Raw genomic sequence first — 20733 nt, 5'->3', positions numbered from 1 at the left:
TTAGGTTCACTTTGTTAATATGGTACTTGCTGAGGGTGGGGGCTAAGAATCCCTGTAGTGATGAGTTGTTTGGAATCAAGTCCAAGGCAGGGAGTGTGATGATTCAGTGATGAGTTTTGTGCTGCCCGGTTCCACCCCTGGACTTTTTTTTTCCTTCCTCTTCTTTTGGGGTGTGTGTGTGTGTGTGTGTGTGTGTGTGTGTGTGTGTGTGTGTGTGTGTGTGTTTACTGGGGATTGAACCCAGAGGTATTCTACCTCTAAGCTATACTCTCAGCTCTTTTTATTTTTTTTATTTTGAAAGAGGGTCTCATCAATCTACTTCATTCTGGCCTTGAACCTGTAATCTCAGCCTCCCAAGTACTGGATTACAGGCATACACCACTCTCTATGTCTGGCTTGGTATTTTTCTGTTCTTGCTATGTGCTTTGAACAACTAATTTATTTCTCCTCAGCTTCAGTTTCCCCATCTGTAACTTGGGGGTGACAGTAGTACCTGCTTCATAATTAAATGTGAAGATTAAGTATTAACACATCTAAAACACTTAGTACAATACCTTGCATCTGGTGAGTGCTCAGAATTTTAGAAATTAAATATTTTTCACTAGGCATGGTGGTGCACGCTTGCAATCCCCGCGCTTGGGAGGTTGAGACAGGAGGATCGCACAGGTTCAAAGCCAGCCTCAGCTACTTAGTGAGGCTCTCAGCAACTTAGTGAGACCCTGTTTCCAAATAAAATATAAAATAGATCTGGGGGTGTAGTCTGGAGATAGAAAGTCTCTGGGTACTACCCTCAGTACCACCATACTACATATGGTTTTAGCCTTCTAGTTCCTGACATTAGAGGTGAATGATTGGTAAAGAGAAAAGCAGGAGTTCACGATCTGATAAGGGGTAGAGATGCATAGATAGAGTTCCTGCTCCGCTGGGCCTAGGCATGCTTCGAAGGTGTATGTCTTGAAGGAGTCTTTCCAGCCAGGCAAGGAGGGTCAGGCTTCCAAAGCCTTCTGAACCACAGATTTAATTTCTTCATCTGCCAAATGGAAATAACTTCTTTGTGTTAGGTTTATTATGAGAAAAGAACTTGAATCCTTTTAACTTAACACTGCAGAAGTGTAAGTAGTTTGGGGGGGGCAGAAAAATAGGGTGTACATTGTTGTCTCATGAAACTTATACAAGAAACTACAGTTGAGTCTCCAAAACACCCTGGAACTGGGAATTGACTACTGCTGCAGCTGCCTGCACTTTTGCTTCTGTCCTCTCCCACATTCTGAGGCCACTTTGTCTGATTATGTAGTCCACAAGCTGAAAGGCATTCCTGCAGCACTCCCAAGAAGGAAGGCACCGAGTCTTCCTCCTACTTCATCCCTGCTCACACTGCACCTGGCCTGTGGGTAGGAAAGTTGCAGTGGGTAGACAAGGCTCACAGAAACCCATGCCCACAGCCCATTCCTGCAGACCAGGCTGCAGGCAAGACTGGCCTCAGACCACACCTGAGGTACCTAGGAGCTTTCAGGACATTTATCCCGTTGAGCTTCCTCTGGATGTCTCAGATTTGGGTTTGGTGTCTGTAATTCTGGACAGTTTTTCCCTGACCCACTCACAGAGGGAGCTCTCACGGTGGCTGCCCTTCCTCCCGGTGTTCTGGATTGTGGTGGATCTTATACGGGAAGGTTGGGCCTAGAAGTGTTGTGCCAGGGACTTCTCCCACAGCTGCACTGAGTCCTTGTGGCGTGGCCTCTGTCCTGTGAAGTGGAAGTGGAGCAGGCCTGTGTGTGCCTTTCTGCAGTGGCAGCCATTCCCCTTTTTGACCACATTCCTTTGGGACATGGTGTCCCTGGCCTTATCTACACCTGTGTGTGTGGGTGTGCACACACCATCTGTGGAACTCTGACTCACTCTCGCTTTGCCTTTGGCATTTCTGTAGGTCGGGCTGGAGTCATCTCACCTGCCCTGTAAGGGCTTCGTCCTCCATGCTCGACCCATTCCTGCCTCTCCACGAGCTGCTTCCGAGTGGCTCGTGGCCCCGAGACATGAGCTCTCCCATGCCATCAAGACATCAAGAGTGATCTCTTTCCAATTTTCCACACCTCAAGGAAAGCTAGAAGTCCTGAGACTTTAAAATTTAAGGAGCTGGGTGTAGTGCACATGCCTGTAATCCCAGCAACACGCACACATACACAGAATACAAACTGACAGCTCAGTTCTTCTCTACTGGGGCTTTAGCTCCAGTGGTTTGTTTCTTGTTTTTCCCATTTCATTTTATTTTTTATACTTTTGTTGGTGCAATGTAATTATATATCATGAGATTCAAAGTGATAAAAACATACATACACACATCACTTGGAGTATTTCCCTCCGTATTCAAGCTCCCTACTCCCACCCCAGTGTTTTCCTTTAGTGATTTGAGTTGGTGGTAAAGTTTAAGAATGCTTTTATTATGGGGTGTGTGTGTGTTTGATGATAAGGATCGAACCCAGGTGTGTACTACCTCTGAGCTCTAGCCTTATTTTATTTTTTATTTTGTAACAGGGTTTCACTAAGTCACTAAGTTTCTGAGGCTGGCCTCAAACCTGTGATCCTCTTGACTCAGCTTCCCAAGTACTGGGATTACAGGTGTGTACCACGGTACCTGGCATAATCAGTTCTTCTTTTCTTTTTTACGGTTCTGGGGATGGAACCCAGGGGCATTCTACGTCTGAGCTACACCCCAGCTCTATTTTATTCTTTTTATTTTGAAACAGTCTCACTAAGTTATAGAGGGCCTCACTAAGCTGCTGAGGCTGACCATGAACCTGAGATCCTGCTGTCTCACCCTCCCAAGTACTGGAATTACAAGTGTGCACCCCCACTCCCAGCCAGTTCATTTTTTGTTCTTCCTTTTTTTTTTTCCTTTTTCTTTTTGCAGTACTAGGGATTGAATCCAGGGGCATTCTACCTCCAAGCTACACTCCCAGCCCTATTTTTTAATTCTTTATTGAAACAGGGTCTCACTAAGTTCACAGGGCTTGACTAAGTATAGCTGAGGCCGGCCGTGAACCTGCAATCCTCCTGTCTCAACCTCCCAAGTACTGGGATTATAAGCGTGCACCACCATGCCTGACCAGTGTTTTTGTTTTTTTTTAGTGTGTGTGTGTGTGTGTGTGTGTGTGTGTGTGTGTGTGTGTGTGTTGGGGGGATACTGGGTGGGAGTGGAACCCAGGAGCCTTCTACCTTCAAGCTATACCCCCAGTCCTATTTTTTATACTTTATTTTGAAACAAGGTCTCACTAAGTTGTGGAGGACCTCACTAAGTAGCTGAGGTGTCCAAGAACTGGGATCCTCCTGTCACCCCCCCGCCCCCAGTACTGGGATTACAAGCATGCGCCCCCACGCCCGGCTGCCAGTTGGTATTTTTAACAGATTTCCCTGGTGCTGGGCCTGGCACACCTGGCCTGCAGTAATCTCTCAAGGTCTGGTTGTTTCTGTTGAGCCATCAGTTTTACTGTACCCATCAGACATTGCATCCTGGAACAGCAGAGAAGAAGGGTACCTCTGATTTTCATGAAACATCTGGATATGTTTCTGCCGTTCAGGTGAAACCTGGCCTCCTCTTTACAATTGTGGACCACATCACACTTTCTGCTTCTCATAGAAGAGCAGCCACAGCTCAGAGGTGACTTTCTGTGCTTGGAAATACACGTTTCACTCACTTCTCAGTTCCAGAAATAGATCCCTTAGTCATCCAGATCCCTGGCCCCGCAGAGTCCTGGAGGTTGGGCAGCTGGCGGGGCAGCTTCTTAGCTGTTTTTGACGGCTTCCTAGGCCGGCCTGGTGCCCACATCAGGCTCTGCAGGCTGCCGTCAGACGCGTGGTCACACGCGCTCTCTCCTGTCCAGTTCTCTCACACGCTCACACTTCACACCAATGCTCATTATCTCCCACACTGGTCACTTTGTCACACACTCATTCTCTCCACCTTGTCCTCACCTCTGCTCATTCTTTCACACCTGTTCTCATGTTCATGCTCATCCTCACCTCGCACTCCCACATCACACTCAGTCCTTACACACTCATGTTCTCATTCACATGCACACACCTCCACACACTTGTTCTCCTACTCTGCTACTCCTCGGTCTTTATACATCTGGCCCTCCCTGCTTCCAGCCCCAGTGCTTGGGACAGGCCTTGCACCTGCCCCAGGACCTCAAATGTGGGGCCTACCTCCATGTGTTCAGATGTCTTCCTCTTTCTTTTTTTCTTTCTCTCTTCCTCTTTCTCTCTTCTTCCTTTCCTTCTCCCTCTCCCCCCTACCTCCAGAGGCATTCTCTTTCCAAGTTACATCTCAGCTGTGCGTGTGTGAGAGAAAGAGAGAGAGAGAGATGATAGATAGAGAGAGAGATATACTGGGGATTGAACCCAGAAGAATTCTATCTCTTAGCTACACCTCAGCCCTGTTTAATATCAATATTATTATTATTATTATTATTATTATTATTATTATTATTATTATTATTTTGAAACAGGACCTCACTGGATTGATGTGAGTCTCACTACTTGCTGAGGCTGTCCTTGAACCTGAAATCCTTCTGTATTAGTCTCCCAAGTACAAGGGTTATAAGCATGTGCCACCATACCCGGCCTAGTTTTTATTTTTTGAAACAGGGTCTCACCAAGTGCTAGGGTTGGCCTTGAGCCTGCAATCCTCTTGACTCAGCCTCCCAAATGCTTGGATTTAAGCATGCGCCACCACGCCCGGCTGGAGGCAGTTCTTGCATTGTGGGTTCTGATTCTGGTCAAACGAGTAAGATGTCAAAACTGCCTTGGAAATGGCTTCCATATTGGTGCAGCAACAGTGTGAAGGGTGTGGGATCCAGAAGGAGGACTAGAGAAGGCTTTTTATTAGTCTGTTTCGTTCACTTTATGTTTTTGTGGAGACAACTGCGACTAGTCACATTTGTCTTTTTCCAGTTTTATTCATAGTGTCATTTACATGGCAGTGGAGGCTTTCATAGCTGACGCCTGTTTCACCCGAGCATTTTCACAGGCCCCAAACACCAGCTGACATTAGCTTCATCTTCACGTTTCTAAAGTCAGGCCTTGGCTCACTCAGGTATCTAACAGATCCAGTATACCACAGAGCCACCTGAACCCTACAGACCTCGTGGTAGCACAAATCTCAAGTATGCCACGTGAACCTGGGTGTGGTGGCACACGTTTGTTATCTTGTACTTGGGAAGCTGAGACAGGAGGGTCGAAGGTTTAAGACCAGCCTCAGCAACTCAGTGAGACACTGTTTCAAAACTTTAAAAAATGGCGCCGGACGTGGTGGTGCACGCTTGTAATCCCTGCACTTGGGAGGCGGAGACAGGAGGATCGCGCAGGTTCAGAGCCAGCCACACTGGCTTAAGAGACCCTGTTTCCAAATAAAAATATAAAATAGGTCTGGGAGTGTAGCCCGTGGGAGTGTAGCCCGTGAGAGTGTAGCCCGAAGGTAGAAGGGCTTCCAGGAACCCCAGTACCACACACACACACAAAAAAAAAAACCCTTAAAAAATGAATAAAATGGAGCTGGGGATGTAGCTCAGAGGTGGAATACCTCTGGGTTCAATGTCCAGTACCAAAAATAAAAATGTTTGGGAGGTGGAGACTGGAGGATCGCGCACGTTCGAAGCCAGCCTCACTGGCTTAAGAGACCCTGTTTCCAAATTAAAAAAAAAATATATAAAATAGGTCTGGAAGTGTAGCCTGGAGGTAGAAGGGTTTCCAGGAACCCCCCAGTAACACCAAAAATAAATAAGTAAATAAAGTTTAAAAAGTATGCTGCATTGTAATCTTCTCCTGGAAAGACTGTCACATTAACATTACCATTAGAAGGCTCTTTATTCTGCTTCCCACAGTTTCCAGGATAAAAATCACTCTAATATGTGTGTGTGTCTGTCTGTTACTGGGGATTAAACCCAAGCATATTCTTTGGGTTACTCTGAGCTACCCCCACCCCAGCCTTACTTTTTAATTTTTATTTTGAAACAGTCTCACTAAGTTTCTGAGACTGGTTTTGAACTTGTGATCCTCCTGTCTCAGCCTCCTAAGTACTAAGATTATAGGCATGCACCACAATGCCCAGCTATAATAGCTGTAATTTAGCACTATTGAAACTAAGAGGATTTTTTTTTTCCATAGTATTGGGGATGGAACCCTTCTACCTCTGAGCTACTCTCCCAGACCTATTTTATATTTTTATTTGGAAACAGCATCTCTTAAGCCAGCGAGGGGCTTCAAACCTGCCCAGTCCTCCTGTCTCCGCCTCCCAAGCCTGGGGATTACAAACATGTGCCACCACGCCTGGCTAAGAGTACTTTTTAAGGTAACACGATAGCAACATAAGAGATATGTCCAGGATACTTAGGATGAAAGTATATTCTTAAGAAAAAATGTCTTTATAAAGTAATGTCATTGAGCCAGGCATGGTGGCACAAGTATAATCCCAGTACTTGGGAGGCAGAGACAGGAGGATCACAGGTTCAAGGACAGCCTCAGCAAGTAGTGAAACTTCAACAACCTACTGAATCCCTGTTTCAAAACAAAAAGCCATGTGTGGTGGCGCATGCTTTTAATCCCAGCATTCGAGAGGCTGAGACCAGAGAATTGTGGTGCATGGACAGCCTCAGCTATTCAGCAGGAGGTATAGCTCAGAGGTCGAATGCCCCTGGGGCCAGCCTAGACCCAAAAAACAAACCAACCAAAAAAACACAAAGGATTGTGGATATAGCTCAGAAATAGAATGCCCCTGGTTCAATCCCTACTACCATTAAATAAATAAAGTAGCATCCTGGAATCAATTTCTGTCTCTCTCTTTCTGTGTGTGTCTCTCTCTCCTTTCTCTCTCTTCTCTCCTCCCCTCTCCCCTCTCCCTTCTCTTCTCTTCTCTTCTCTTCTCTCTCTCTCTCTCTCTCTCTCTCTCTCTCTCTCTCTCTCTCTGGTAGTAAACTAGGTATCTCACTAAGTTACCTCACACTGGTCTCCACCCTTCAACCTTTCTGTCTTAGTCTCCCAAGTACTGGGATTACAGGTGTGAGTCACCATGCCCCGCTCAATCTCACTCATTTTATTGTTCTCTCTCAGCAATAGTGGTCTAGCCTGATCTTACTTAGAGGCTTACCTGTCTGCCCCCTCAACAGAGACTCCCTTTCCTGGAGTTTGTGTGGCTTCCCTATCTCCTAGCTCTGGAGATGCTATGGCTGTGACAGGCATCTTCCGGAGACAGCACCATGCGAGGAGCTTCATTTGAACTGGGTCAAATGCAAAACTTCCATGCTGTATCTCTGAGTAAATTCTGACAGAAAGGACCTCCAGAACTAAATAATAAAAACCCTATTATGATGTCCTCTTGAATCTTAAGCCTGTGGATGTGCAGGTGATCTGATCAGGTCAGAATACATGGTAGTGGGGAGTACCTGTTCCTTCCTAGGTTCTGAAGAGATTTTTCTAACCTAATGATGTGAGAGGAGAGAGGAAGGAAAATGACCCTGTAAGTCATGGTGCTTCAAAATTTTCTCAGATGATTTGGAATGTCCAACTTTGACACAGCTGTGTGTTCCTTTGTAGCTCCATATCATTCTCCTAACAGCATTTCCTCTACTGATGAGAGAGATTGCCCAGTCCTGGAATCAGCTGGTTCTTTCATGGAGCTGGGACACTTTTGCCCCTCGGTTGCCACCATCTCTGTACCTGAACAGTGGGTGGACTGTGGGTGGGCCAGGAAAGATGCGTGGGTTCTCCTTGACTTTTGAAATCCAGATTTAATGTTAACTACCTATTCTTTTCCTTCCTGAGATCTATATTTCATTTCTCCAATGGTGAAAAACTTAGTTGTAAAAGACTAGAATTGTTGCTTTTTTTTTAGTTTTGTTCTGCCCATCAAAACCTTGACTCCTCTGGTTTGTATTTATGTGTAGCCACTAACTTCCAGAGGGAATGAGCAGTTGAGAGACTGAGCTGGAGCCTGAACTCTGTGGGCAGCTGGCCTCCTGCAGCCTCACTTGGCACTCCTCTGCAAGTGCAAAGCAGGAGTTATTTTACTCTGTGAAGTCCACCTGATAGGAAAAGTGGTTTCAACTGGTTCACACTCACTTAATGGAATTCTGACTGAGTATAGAGGAATTATTTTCTGAGACAAATAAATACAAATTTCAAGTGAATGGATGGAGTATGTTCCAATCATAGGAAAATGTTCCAATCATAGGAAAATGCCAGATGGGTTGATTTTTTTTTTTTTTTTTTTTTTTTTTTGGTGGTACTGGGGATGGAACCCTTCTACCTCTGGGCTATACTCCCAGACCTATTTTTTAAATATTTTATTTGGAAACAGGGTCTCTTAAGCCAACAAGGCTGGCTTCAAACCTGTGCGATCCTCCTGTCTCCGTCTCTCAAGCCCAGGGATTACAAGCGTGTGCCACCACGCCTGGCAGATGGGTTGATTTTTAACATGTTTTAGATGATGATATGGGAAAAGGATATTTCCATACAGTTTTTGATGGGATTGTAAATTGGAGTGGTATTTTTGGAGATTGGTCAGATATTATTTATCACCATTGAAAATTAATATAAATCTTAATCCTCAAATTCACTTTTTTTGTGGTACTAGGGGTTGAAACAAGAGGAATTCTACCTCTGATCTACATCCCCCAGTCCTATTTCATTTTTATTTTGAAACAAGATCTCACCAAGTTGTTGAGGGCCTCACGAGGTCGCTGAGGTTGGCTACGAACCTGTACTTCTCTTGCCTCAGCCCCCAAGTACTGAGATTACAAGTGTATGCTGCTGTGACTGGCTTTAAATTCACTTTTTAATGCTAGCCTGCATATGCATAAGACAGCATATATATAAAGATATTCAGAGAATCATTACTTAAAATAAAAGTAAAGTTGCAGGTATTCTAAGTTTTCACTCATAGGAGGATAGACAAATTTTTGTGTAATTTCACTAGAGAAAAAAAACTATGGCATTAACAAAAACAAAAATAGAGCAAGTCTATAGGTGCTAAGAAGTGATATCCTTTATATATCACAAGGTGAGAAAAAAAAGGTATAGGACAATATCATGTACTAGCTGTTTTATTTATAAAGGAACAAACCTGTGTGCATTTGCTTTGATGACCAGAAGCAGTTTGTATTTTTAATACTCTCACCCCTCTTTCAAAACAGCTTTTAGAGATTAACTGGACAGGACTGACCAATCTTCTGGACATCCCTGGATTGAAGTAAGTCCTGTCTGCACCTGTTGCAGCTGGCTGGTTTGGTGAGACCACGTCTTTTTCACTGTCACAGGAACAATTAGACAATGGCTAAACTCTATGTCTGCTTTTCCCCACAAGTTGCAGCAAAATTACCCAGGCCAAACAACAGAAACTTCCATAGTTTAGTGTCAAAAAGTCTCCTAGCCAGGCACAGTGGCAAATACCTATAATCCCAACTAATTTGGAGGCTGGAGCAAGAGGATCCGAAGCCAGCCTGTACAACTTAGACCCTAAAAAAGGCTGGGGATATAGTTCAGTATTGGTGCAAGGGAAAGAGAGAGGGAGGAAGGAGAGAGAAAAAAAGAAACGAAAGAGAAGAAAGAAAAGTTTTATCCTTCTTTGCTTCCTTTCCTTCAGTATTATGGAAGGACTGAAGCAGAAAGTGGGCTTCTTGAATGTCTGCTCTTTAACTCATGCGCTGTTAGCCACCCGGAAGGGTAATGTCAGAATGTACTCCACCCTAGCAAAGGCTGTGGCCGGGATGTATGTATGGCGGGAAATTATATATCAAGTGAATTATGAATCGCACTATGATGTATAATTATATTGTACCAATAAAAGTATAAAAGTAAACCAGGCATGGTGGCGCACGCTTGTAATCCCCGTGCTTGGGAGGCGGAGACAGGAGGACCGCGCAGGTTTGAAGCTAGCCTCTGAGCTGGCTTAAGAGATCCTGTTTCCAAATAAAACCCTAAAAATAGGTCTGGGAGTGCAGCCCAGAGGTAGAAGGGTTTCCAGGAACCCCAGTACCACCCCCCCAAAAAAAAGGTATAAAAGTAATAAAATAAAAAATGAAAGGGATGAACAGCCAGGTGTGGTGGCATGCCTGTAATCCCAGTACTTGGGAGACCGAGACAGGAGGATTGCAGGTTTGAAGCCAGCCTCAGCAACTCAGTGAGGTGCAAATTAACTTAGTGAGACTGTTTCCAAATATAAAATAAAATAGGGTTGGGGGTATGGCTCAGAGGTAGAATGGCCCTGGATTCAATTCCTAGTACCACACATACACAAATATTCAATAACTGCGAATTCAGTATATAAACTCTTGCCCCTGGCATTGTAAAATGAAAATCCACATTCTCTATTCATTGATTACCAAAAGGAACCCAAGCTATTAGAAAGTAGTAATAATGCCAAATTTCTTCACACTGCTGTACATTTTTTAGCATCCCTACTGTAATGTCCTTCTGTCTCAGTGAAGGGCCATGTGTGGGAGGTCCAAGAGGGCTGGAGGTTATCAGAAGTCAGGGTGATAAGCAGAACTGGTTTTGGAAGACAGATTGCCTCTGGCACATCACCACTGCCTGGGGATGCTGAGTGGAGGTGCCCAGTGTTCAGGAGGGCACTGGGGCTGTGAGGGGAGCTGTTTCCTGGGCTTCGGTCACAGTGGTCACTGGCCTCTGGCATGAGGACGGGTGGTGCTGCACAGTACCATGGCAGCAAAGGGATCCTTTGAAATGTTTCAGTCAGGGAGATTTTCTGTATGAACAAACCACTGTGTGTGTGTGTAGGGGCAGGGGTTAATAACACAGTAGGGGCTGGGTCCAGTCTGCTCGATCCAGCTTTCCATGTCTATTCAGAAGCATTAACAGCAGTTTTCACTTGCTCAGAAGTAGAGTGGTGCTGTGTGTGGATTTTTAATTTGTTTGTTTGTTTGTTTTTAATGGTACTGGGGCTCCTGGAAACCCTTCTACCTCTGGGCTACACTCCCAGACTTATATATATATATATATATATATATTTTTTTTTTTTTTGGGGGGGGGGGAACAGGGTCTCTTAAGCCAGCGCGGCTGGCTTTGAACCTGCACAATCCTCCTGTCTCCGCCTCCCAAGCGCGGGGATTACAAGCATGCGCCACCACGCCTGGCTAGTTTGGGTTTTTAAAGTCTTTTTCTCCTATCAAATAGAAAGGTCTGTAAGGTAAGGCCACATCTTACCACCCAAGAGATAACTGTCTTGTAGCGGGTGCTTCGCCATTGTTGCTGAACAATGATGATATTCTGTCTCAGTGGACATTTTTAAATGTATAATTACATATTTATGGTAATGGCTTAACACCTAAAATATTATTGGCAAAAACTGCAAATCTTTTAACACTTCACAGTATAGGTAAAGGTATTCATTCTATAGCAATCAAACTTGCATTTATGTGCTTTTAAAAGTGCTCTCACAGCTGGGCTTGGTGGTATATGCCTCTTATCCTCAATTCTTGGGAGGCTGAAACAGGAGAATTGCAGGTTCCCAGCCAGCCTGAGCAACTTAGCAAGACCTTCTGCAATTAGTGAGACCCTGTTAAAAAAATAAAATAAAATAAAATAGGGCCAGGGTTGTAGCACAGAGATAAAATGCCCCTAGGTTCAGTCCCCAGTACACAAACGCACACACACACAAGTGCTGTCACAGGCACATTATTTTAATTATCATATTTACTCTAGAGAACAGTAAAAAAAAAAAATGTTAAAAGTACATTTGTTAAAGCCAGGCGTGGTGGCGCACAATTGTAATCCCTGTGCTTGGGAGGCTGAGACAGGAAGATCGCGCAGGTTCGAAGCCAGCCTCAGCTAGTTTAAGAGACCCTGTTTCCAAATAAAAAATATAAAATAGGTCTGGGAGTGTAGCCCGGAGGTAGAACGGTTCCATCCCCAGTACCACCAAAAAAAAAAAAAAAAAGTACATTTGTTAATTCCAGTTTCTTGGGAGGCTGAGGCAGGATCATTGCAAATTCAAGGCCAGCCTCAGCAACTTTGCAAAACACTGTCTCAAAATAAAAAATAAAAAGGACTAGGATGTGGCTCAGAGTTAGAGCATCTTGGGGTCCAATCCCCAGTACCACCCATGTGCATACACACAAAAGTACATCTGTTTTTTTTAATAAATATTGTTCATACTACTGATTTTGCTGTGCAATGATATATAGTAGTTCAAAATTATTAACTCATTCAGTATGGAATAATTTTTTTATGTGTGTGTGGTACTGGGGATGGAACCTAGGGGCTTTCTACCCCCAGGCTATACCCACAGACCTCTTTTTATTTTATTTGGAAACAGGGTCTCCCTAAGCTGCCGAGAGCCTAAGTAGATGAGGCTGGCTTCGAACCTGTGCAATCCTCCTGTGTCAGCCTCCAAGTGCTGGAATTACAAGTGTGCGCCACCACACCCGGCTGACTCATTCAGTATGAAGAGAGCAAAGTAAAATCTGCTAATTCATTGGGAGCTAGGATACAACAATAGAGAGAAATTTAATATATGTATGAACATGGAGTGAGAATGTTGTATTATTCTCTGTATGTATTTTTTATATGTTTGAAGTATTTTAGGTTAAAAAAGAAATTGACATGTATCTTGCTATTCAGTATTGCGTCTCTAATGAATTTGTGTAGGATGTATGAAAACTTATTTAGGAAATCATGAGATGTAGCTAGAATTCTTCCTTGTATTCTAAGAATAAATTCTCCCTCGGAGTTACCATGGCATATCACAGCTAAAGAATTGAAGTTTCAGTTTTAAATATTGTTAAGCCATTCCTGCGCTATCAGTGGATGTCATGTCATGTTTATGGCTTGTTTATTGTTAAAGATGACAGCAAGTGTTCATGTGCCTGATTGTTTGTTCTTTTTACCTCCCAAATAACAGTGGCCTATCTGATACCATCATTTTGGACATAATATCAAACTATCTGGTGCTTCCCAATCGAATCACTGTTCCCCTGGTCAGTGAAGTTCAGATTGCTCAGTTGCGGTTTCCTGTACCAAAGGTAAGCATGCAGTCATGTCCACTGATGTTGAAAACACGCCAAAGCCTTTTCAGACACGTGGGTAGGTGTCACACAGGATGTTATGACTCTGTGTGTTTCTCCTAACAGTCGACTTGCCACATGTGGTTTTTGTTTTTATATTTGTATTAGAGATTGAACTAAGGGGCAGGCCATCAATGAGCAACACCCAAGACCTATTTTATTTTTTTTATTTTGAAGCAGATCTTTCTAGATTGCTGAGAGTCTCAGTAAGTTCCTGAGGCTGTCCTTGAACCCCCTCCCAAGTACTAGGATTATGGTGTGTGCCACCAAACCTAGCTGCCATGTGTGTCTTGATGCAGTGACAGCCATCCAGCCACACTCCAGAGAAGCGCTGAGGTGCAAATGACCTAGAACTACTGTTGCAGAGACTCCAGGGCAGCCACCGTGCCTTAGCTGAGGGCATCCAGGGGCCGGAGGGCTGATTCTGCAGATGTCATTGCAGGTCACCGCCAGTTAGGAGCAGCAGACACTTATCTCAGAAGGCACCTGTTGCAGCAGCTCTCAACAGCCAGCAACATGAGATGCTGCTGTGTGAGACTTGGATATGACTCAGGTCAGCTTTCTCTCAGACTCTGGGATAGAGTTACCTCTGGGGTCCTCTCACGAGGAATGTGGCGAAGAGGTGCAAAACAGCTAAACTGGGCAACGTGGAATGAGCAGGACTCTTAACTTAGTGGTGCTTCCCTCTGTGGGCCTGTGAGTTGGCATGGCTGGGCCCATTTTCGGCATCTGTAAAATGGTGTGATACTTGGTACATGGGAGCTGAGATATAGATGTTGGAGTTGCCTTGATTTGGGCAAAGTAAATACCTGCGCGCAGAGTTGTGAGAGCTTGTTAGCCAGGAGACGAGCACCTTCTCTGGTCATGAAGGGGTGGCAGAGTGGGTGATTGCGCAGGCTAATCAGAGTGTGAATCCACATCTCTTTGGTCTGTCTGGACTTTGGCCTCCAGAGGTCAAGGAAGCAGTCCTGCTGTGGCATTGTCTGCACTATAGAGTAATATTGAGAGGTGTGTGTGTGTGTGTGTGTGTGTGTGTGTGTGTGTGTGTGTGTGTGTGTCTCAGGATTGAGCCCAGAAGCTACACCTTCAGCCCTGTTTCATTTTAATTTGAAACAGGGTGTTGTGAAGTTTCTGAGGGTCTCACTAAATTGCTGTGGCTGGCCTTAAACCTATAATCCTCCAGTCTCAGCCTCCCAAGTACTGGGATTACAGGTATATACCACCATACTCTGTGCTGTGTGTGTGTGTGTGTGTGTGTGTGTGTGTGTGTGTGTGTGTGTTTACTGGGGATTTAACCCAGGGCCATTCTACCTGTCAGGTATAACCCGCTAGCCTGATTTTATTTTTTATGTTGAAATAGAGTCTCACCAACTTGCCACGGCTGGTCTTAAACCTGCAACCTTCCTGTTTCAGCCTCTGAAGTACTGGGATTATAAGTATATGCCACCACACCCAGCATGCATTCTTATATATTTTAAGACTAACACAACTCAGTTAAATTGGTACCAAATTAGTTCTGTTGCTGGCATTTGACAGATATTAGACATACTAATTTATGAGTTTTGTCTCATTTTAACTTATGAGTTTTATCTCTAATGACACAGGAATTACTTCACTGTAGAAGTCCTTATGCTCCTTTGTTGCATACGTCCCTGTGTAATGAGTAGAGTGAGCAGTGGATCCTACCTGGATCCGCTACCCCTGATACCAAGGAAATTAAAAGCCAATGCAGCCAGGTGTGGTGACACATCCTGTAATCCCAATGCTTAACATGCTGAGAAGGGCCGGGCGTGGTGGTGCACGCTTGTAATCCTACCATTTGGGAGGCTGAGACAGGAGGATCACGGTTCACAAACAGCCTCAGCTACTTAGTGAGGCCCTTTGCAACTCAGTGAGACCCTGTTTCAAAATGAAGAATAGGAAATAGGGCTGGGGGTGTAGCTCGGAGATAGAATGCCCCTGGGTTCCATCCCTAGTAATGCAGCCCCCCCAAAAAAAAATTGCTGAGACAGGAGGATTGCAGATTTTTAGTTAAGCAATTTAGCAAGGCCCTCAGCAATTTAGTGAGACCCTGTGTTTTTGTTTTGGTTTTTTGTTTTGTTTTGTTTGTTTTTTGTGGTGCTGGTGATCAAACCCAGGGGCATTCTGCCTCTGAGCTACACCCCTGGCCCAATTATTTTATTCTTTATTTTGAAACAGTTTCTCACTAAATTGTGGAGGGCCTCACTAAGCAGCTGAGGCTAGCCTTGAACCTGCAATCCTCCTGTCTCAGCCTCCCAAGTACTGGGATTACAAGTGTGTACCACCAGGCCTGGCTAGTGAGACCCTGTTTCAAAGTAAAGAAATAGATCTGGCATATAGCTCAGAGGTAGAATAATTTCCCAGTATTCTCCTCCACACATGCACCAAAAACAAATGTAGTTGAAACAGTATAGCCAGATCATCAAAGCTTTAGCCACACAGACATATAAGTCAACATTTAAGTGTGTTTGTATATAGAGATGCTTGTCTTCTATGCTAGTTGAGTTGAGAATATCACTCTACTGTTTTAAGAGCTGGATAGACAGAATGTTACCCTCCCCAACTTTACTACCTTTATTTGTCTTGAAAGAAATATGAGTGTATTTTTTTTCTTTTAACAGTAAAACATAACTTAATAAAAAAGTACTGTTTTTAAAGTTGATAAGTAATACAAATTTTGAAGTTTCAGTTTCCTCTATGAAGTAAGTTTAATGACAGTATTTCATACCATTCTAAAAACTGAGAGGCAGAGTTACCACTTTTCAAGTGCTTAGTAACAGCATCCTGTCATGTTATTTACCACTCACTTGGTGACCCGAATGGCCCTGTGTCATCAGCCTCCTGTGTTCAAGCACACTGCAGTGTGAGGACCTCTCTGCACACAGGGCCCCTTCTTCCTGGAGAGCTCTCTCAGGTGTCTGTGTGGCTCAGTTTCCCTCGTCTCTTGTGAGATGTCTGTTCTCCCAACTAGACAGCACTTGCATGATATTATCTTTTCCCCCCACATTGAGCTGGGCAATGGAACTCCTAGCCTCACGCATGCTAGGTAAACACTTTATCACTGAGCAACATCCCTAGCCCTTTCTTCTATTTATTTTGAAACAGGAGCTCATTAGGTTGCTCAGGCTGGCTTCCAACTTGTGAACCTCCTACCTCAGCCTCCGAGTGGCTGGGGTTCCCGGCATGTACTACCATGTCTTGCAGCTGTTGTCTTTTCTTGGTGCTTGTCTGCTCACCTGTCATTCCTTTACTGTCTTTGCTGGGATATATGCTATATGTGAAGAAGCTTCCTTGTGGTCATAGGACAGAGTCAGGCACATAGCTACCTTCCATTCTCAATAAATGAACCAGTGAATAAGCTAAATGATTTATTTTTATTTTCAGGGTGTTCTAAGGATACATTTTATTGAAGCTCAAGATCTCCAGGGGAAAGATACTTACCTTAAGGGTCTTGTCAAGGGGAAGTCAGATCCCTATGGAATTATCCGAGTGGGCAACCAAATCTTCCAAAGCAAAGTCATCAAAGAGAACCTTAGCCCAAAGTGGAATGAGGTGTACGAGGTGAGATGTGGTGTCCTTGGTGTGGGGTGCTAAACACTGAGTGGTGGCTTTGGAAGTCTGAGTCTAGGCCTGTCACACAGGAGTGAGCCTAATTTAGGCCATCGTTTAAATTTCCTTTGCTTTAATTCCTGTCTTTTTAAAATTATACTTTTATTGGTGCATTGTGATTATACATCATAGCAAGGTTCAAAGTGATACAAACATACATGCATCCAACACTCGGTGTCCTCTCCAGATTACCCCGCTTCTCCCCTTCCCATGCATGTTAGTGAGATTGGTAGTCATGCCTTCACGTATGGACACAGCCTGTTTAAACGGTTTCCTCCATCAAGCCCCTTTTTCTCCCTTTCCATCCTCTCCAGCCCCTCCACCGCTCCACTGGTCTCTCCCTCACATATCTGAAGTCATTTTTGTTTTCTTTTTTCTCTAACTTCCACATATGAAAAACCACCCTTGACTTCCTGAGACTGGCTAATCTCCTTTAGCATAATATTCTCTAGTCTGTCCATTTTCTTTTTTTTTTTTTATTTTTTTATTGGTGCACTGTATTCATACATCATAGTAGGATACATACTTTTGTAGACATACTTGCACACTTTTCCCAGTCAGCCCCCACCCAATCCCCACCCCATTCTCTCCCTATCCCTCCCTCCCATGCTTGGCTTAGTAGTTGACATCTAGTATTATGGCAATTTATCTAAAATTAAAAATGGTAATCTCACATAACAGTTTCATTTGTCTGATACCAAGCTTTTGATGACTTAAAGATGACATTTCAATATTTCTTTTTGCTTTCTTTCTTACCAGAGAATATTTTTTTTCTATTTTTTAGGTGAAACTATCATATATTTGTATATTTATTTTTCAGAAAAAAATCTATCCTAAAATGGAATATGGACTCTAGGTACCCAAAACAATCTTGAAAAAGAACAAAGCTAGAAGATATATATTTTCTGATTTCAAACCATATAAAGCTACAATAATTGAAACAGTGTAGTACTATTCTAAAGGCAGATATATAAACCATTGGAGTTAAATAAAAGCCTAGAGCTAAATTCTTCCCTATATTGTCAAGTTATTTTTGACAAGGTTTCCATGAACATTTGGTGGTGGAAATATTAATCTTTTAACTAAATATTGTTGAAACATAATAATTACATGGAAAAGAATAAAATTGGACCCTTACCTAATCCCATATAAAAATATTAACTCAAAATAGATAAAAGACCTAAATATAAGTCTTAAGACTATAAACTTTTAGGAGAAAATCTGGGTCATTAAACCTCACAACATTGAAATTGGCAGTGATTTCTTGGTTATGATTTCAATGGCACAGGCAACAGAAGCATATACAAACTCCCTAAAAAATAAAAAAAAAATTGTATATCCAAAGACAATGTAAACAGAGTTAACAGTTACTAATAGAATGGGATAAAATATTTCCAATTGCTATATCTGAAGGTATATTAATATTCCAACTAGAAATCCTAAAAATTAACAACAATAAAGGCAAACAATACCCTTTAGAGATAGGTAAAAGACTAACATAAATAATGAATCTCCACAGATAATCAGTCTTAGTTGTCTGTTGGATGGAAAATCTTGTTTCTCTGGTTCTGGAGTGTGTTACCTATTTCTTCTTTGTAGTTAATCTCTTTGAGTATTTTCTCTAGCGCTGGTTTTGAAGACATAAATTCCTTCAGTTTCTGTTTGTCATGGAAGCTTCTTATTTCTCCATCTAATTTGATAGAAAGTTTTGCTGGGTAGGAAATTTTTGGCTGGAAGTTGTTTTCTTTCAGAGTTTGGAATATGTTACTCCAAGCCCTTCTGGCTCTCATGACTTGGTTTGGGAAGTCTGGAGTGATTCTAATTGGTTTGCCTCTGAATGTCACTTGGCCCTTTGCTTTTGTTGCCTTTAAGATTCTCTGCTTGGCTTCCACATTGGTCATTTTGACAATTATGTGGCGTGGGGATCCTCTTCTCCGATCCTGTCTAAAGGGAGTTCTATAAGTTTCCTGGACTTGTGTATCGACCTCTTGCTCTATGTCTGGAAAATTTTCTGCTATTACTTCCTTGAAGAGATTGTTGATCCCTTTGGTTTCACTTTCTTTTCCCTCCTCTATTCCAATTATTCTTAGGTTAGCTCTTTTAAAATGGGCCCATATTTCTTCAATATCAAATTCCTGCTGTCGGATATTTTTTTCTAGATTAGAAACTATGCGTTCATTTTTGGATTGCTCATCTTCTAAGAGTGAGATTCTGTTCTCCATGTGTTCTAATCGGTTGTTTGTGCTTTGAATTGAGGCCTTTACTTCATTAATTGCATCCTTTATCTCTTTTTGGCTCTCTGTGAGTTCTTTTCGAAGCACCTCTATTATTTCTACAGTTATTTTCCTGATTTGATCTTCTAGAAATCTCTGACTTTCAGTTTTATCAGGTTCTGATGTTGTGGGGTTGTGTGCATTCGTTGCTCCAGTATTATTCCTCTTTCCCATGATTTTGGATGTTTGTGCCTTCTCTGGGTTCTTCCCTTGGGTCACTATGACTTCACTTAAGGTGTTCTGGATCTCGAGTCAGTATTATCTCAGACCCCACTACTCCTTTACTGGGTTTTATCACAGAGTCTCTGACCCAGAGAGTCGATAGAGGCTGCTTTAGACTATGGGGGGTGCCAGGTTGGGCGTTCTCCTACGGTGTGATATCTCTGCCACCGCCCCTCCCCCACTGGTTCAAGTCCCAGTGAGTACAGTACTGGGATTTCTCCTCTGTGGCCCGCAATTTGACTCACTGTTCTTGAGTGCGCAGATGTAGCTGTACTGGCCTCGCTGAATTCGCTGCTGCTGCCGCTGGTGGCAATATGGCGCCGCTGCTACACCCTCGGCTATGGGGCTGGCGTTTTCTTCTTGGTTTTGATTTCGACTCTGAATCCCTGCAGTGTGTGCTGAGCTCAGCCACTGGGAGCTTTAGACGCTCTCTGCGTGGAGAAATCCCGCCTGGCTGTTCCGCAGCGGCTCCCCTCGGCTTGCTGTAGCCGTCCCGTGAATTCGCTGGTACCGCCGGCAGTATGGCGCTGCTGCCGCGTCTGCCGCGTCCTCGGGCGCGAGGCCGGTGTATCTCCTCTGTGGCTCTGTTCTCAGTCCGCTTTCTCTCTGGAGCCTGGTGGTTTTTTGTTTCACTGGTGATGGTGTTTTCTGGCTATGAAAGGCGCTGATTTTGTGGTAATGGAGATTTGTTGTTAGCGGGGCTCTTAAGCCCCGCTTTTCTCGGTTGCCATCTTCCCGGAAGTCTAGTCTGTCCATTTTCCTGTATGACATAATTTTGTCCATTACAGTTGAGTAAAATTTCATTGTGTGTATAGACTACATTTTCTTTATTCTTCTGTTGACAGACACCTAAGTTGGTTCCATACTTTGGCTGTTGGAAATTGTACTGCTATAAACATGGATACGCATGTGTCACCATAGTGATTTTTTTGTTTTGTTTGTTTTTGTCTTTTTTTTTTGCTGGTCTGGGGATGGAACCCAGGGGCATTCGACCTCCAAGCTACACCCCCTGCCCTATTTTTTATTATTTATTTCAAAACCGGGTCTCACTGAGTTGGAGAGGGCCTCACTAAGTAGCTGAGGCTGTCCGCGAACCGCGATCCTCCAGGTCTCAGCCTCCCGAATGCTGGGATTACAAGTGTGCACCACCACGCCTGGCTTCACCATAGTGTTTTGACTTTGATTCTTTTGAAAGAGGCTGAGAAATGATATAGCTGAGTCATTTGGTGGCTCTATTCCTAGTCTTTTGAAGAACCTCCACACAGATCTCCATAGTAGTTGCTAAGTAGGATAGAAGATACAGAAACAAATCCTCACACTTAGAGCCAGGTGATTTTTGACAAAGGAGCCAAATATAGACACTGGAGAAAAAGACAACCTTTTTAACAGATGAGGCTGGGAAAGGTAGATATCCATATGGAGAAGAATGAAATTAGATCCCAACCTCACCCCACACAAGAGTCAACTCCAGATGGATCAGGGACCTAGAAATTAGGCCAGAAACTTTGCAGTAACTATAAAGAAACAGAACCAACCCT

The 20733-nt window shown here is 43.5% G+C and overlaps 1 protein-coding gene across 2 annotated transcripts in view; it reads left to right on the top strand.

The window, feature by feature from the left end:
- Positions 1 to 20733, top strand: part of ESYT2 (extended synaptotagmin 2) — a gene marked incomplete at both ends in the record, with an annotated part of 97743 nt that overhangs the window by 38297 nt on the left and 38713 nt on the right. For both annotated transcript variants that reach the window (XM_080700924.1, XM_080700923.1), the window contains 3 exons: positions 9183 to 9238; positions 12908 to 13028; positions 16476 to 16652. In XM_080700924.1, the coding sequence (XP_080557050.1) occupies positions 9183 to 9238; positions 12908 to 13028; positions 16476 to 16652 (354 nt within the window). The remainder of the gene's footprint in view (positions 1 to 9182; positions 9239 to 12907; positions 13029 to 16475; positions 16653 to 20733) is intronic.

Source organism: Muscardinus avellanarius (assembly GCF_963383645.1).
Source record: "Muscardinus avellanarius genome assembly, chromosome: 9".
Taxonomy (NCBI): Eukaryota; Metazoa; Chordata; class Mammalia; order Rodentia; family Gliridae; genus Muscardinus; species Muscardinus avellanarius.
This window is presented reverse-complemented; position numbering and strand designations above follow the sequence as displayed.